A 1,907-nucleotide genomic window follows, 5' to 3' on the forward strand; every position below is an offset into this window, starting at 1 on the left:
TTATCTTTGACACTAAGCATGGCTTAGTTTCACTGTCTGGTATGGAGGGCAATGAATCTAAACTGACTTCCTGGTTTGGGATTCAGAGTCTTTCACCATACACACAAAACTAGACCAAGAGCTTTTTTGGGGGCAGCTGGTGGGTAGGAAGGAGGAAACTAGGAAGTGATAGGGCTAAGGAAGTTGTGATCCGAATAAAATAAGTTTTTCTTGAGGCATGGCAGCTGTGGTGATAAGGGATCATATAGAACAGCAATTGGGGAAATCTGGAAGCAGATAGCACCCTGGTTCTATCCAGTTTCCTTTCCCTTCCAACTTTCTTCCCTCCCTCCCTCCTGTCATTCTTTCCTTTCTTTTAAAGTAACATATACACGTGATATACCCATCTATTTATAGGTATAGATATAGATATATAGTACCAAAGGGCTTAAGATGAAAAGCAATAAATAGTCCCCTCACTTCCTTTCCCCTGCTCCTCTCCAGAAGCAATGCCTGTGAACTGTTTTGGCCATTTTATCTGGAGGTCTCTATGTCTAAATATAGTATGTAAATACCTCTGAATGTCCCTTCAGTTATCAATTTTAGACTTTACTGACTTCTTACTATGGTCTATAAGAATTTATTTCCCTTCCGCTTTTAAACAAGTGAGGAGATGAGTATGCGTCCTAGAATTTCAATAATACCTGGTCCCAGCAATAACTTTCATTGCGTGCATACTATGCGAAAGACATAGTTGTAATTACTTTGGGTGTAATAAGTCATTTCATTACAAGCCCGGTTACAATGATTAATAATAAAAACAGGAAGACAAAGAATTAAAAAGCAAGAAGGGAAAAACGGTATTTCGCTTCCTCACAGAAAAATGTTAAGGGTGAAATAGCAGTCAAAAAAGCAAACCACACACACACACACACACAGAGAGATAGAGAAGCTGGGGTTGTAGCACCGAAATTGAAAACGTCTCCTTTAATTCTGAGTGGCGNGCCGCTGTCGGCGGACGCTCTCGGGCTACCAGGCTCGGTAACAACAAGCCAGCAGGGGCATTCCTTACTTAGTGCCTACCGCACGGGTCTGCTCTTTCTGCCACCTCCGCCGTCCCCACCTCTTTTCGGGTGAAGTCACCTTTACGTTTCGAGACTTTGGGTCCTGAGGCCCAAATTCGACACGAACCCCCACCACTCCTCTTTTCCACTCATCTTCCGTCCCTTCCTTTGCAGCACCACATTATTGAGCCTTTGAGCTGGCCATCTAGGCTGTTCCTTGAGGCCAAGTTCAAGGCGGTTTAAGGTAACTGTGGGGAAAGCAGCCCCCCAGTGGACAAAGGCGGAGGCGAGAATAGAGCAGGCCTAGCGGCCACAGGCAATTAAATTAGGCGACTGAGCGTGTAAACAACGAGAAAGAAAAAAGAAAGGAAAAAGAGTACTGCGGTTTAGAAAGGACTGGAAAGGACTTGTTGCACGATGGAAGAATCTGACTCTGAAAGAAAGATGGAGAAAGAGAATCTGGGGCCAAGAATGGAGCCTCCCATAGGGGAACCTGAAGGATCGCTTGGGTGGGTGAAGTTTATTATGTCAAACCTGGAAATGGGGGGGTGGTTCTAACCGAAGAAAATATTATGAATTACAACACCATACCTATGATAAATTGCTTCGATTTACCAGTAAGGTTGATTGGGATCATGCTTTTGGTGACAGGATAAACTGGAAAGAGGATTGGTTGTTAACTGGGCAGAAACAGTCTTTGGGATGGGCCTGATATCACTCCCGAGGTTGGCGGTGAGTGTTCTAAGATAGTTCTGTTTATTAGAATTATCAGTAAAGGAGATTTAACATCATCATGTTGAGGATAAGACGGCTGGGAGATTTAACATCATCATGTTGGTATTTCCAAGGAAGAGATAGTGGCTA

The 1,907-nt window shown here is 43.7% G+C and overlaps 1 protein-coding gene across 1 annotated transcript in view; it reads left to right on the top strand.

Annotated features, from left to right (window-relative positions):
• Positions 1-989: 989 nt before the first annotated feature.
• LOC144232487 (ras-related GTP-binding protein B-like) overlaps positions 990-1,907 on the top strand; it is a gene marked incomplete at its 3' end in the record, with an annotated part of 15,626 nt that continues 14,708 nt past the window's right edge. The window contains exon 1 of the mRNA XM_077765323.1: positions 990-1,552. Within this exon, the coding sequence (XP_077621449.1) occupies positions 1,461-1,552 (92 nt within the window). The remainder of the gene's footprint in view (positions 1,553-1,907) is intronic.

This window comes from Crocuta crocuta, unplaced genomic scaffold (assembly GCF_008692635.1).
Source record: "Crocuta crocuta isolate KB4526 unplaced genomic scaffold, BGI_CrCroc_1.0 scaffold1688, whole genome shotgun sequence".
Classification (NCBI taxonomy): domain Eukaryota; kingdom Metazoa; phylum Chordata; class Mammalia; order Carnivora; family Hyaenidae; genus Crocuta; species Crocuta crocuta.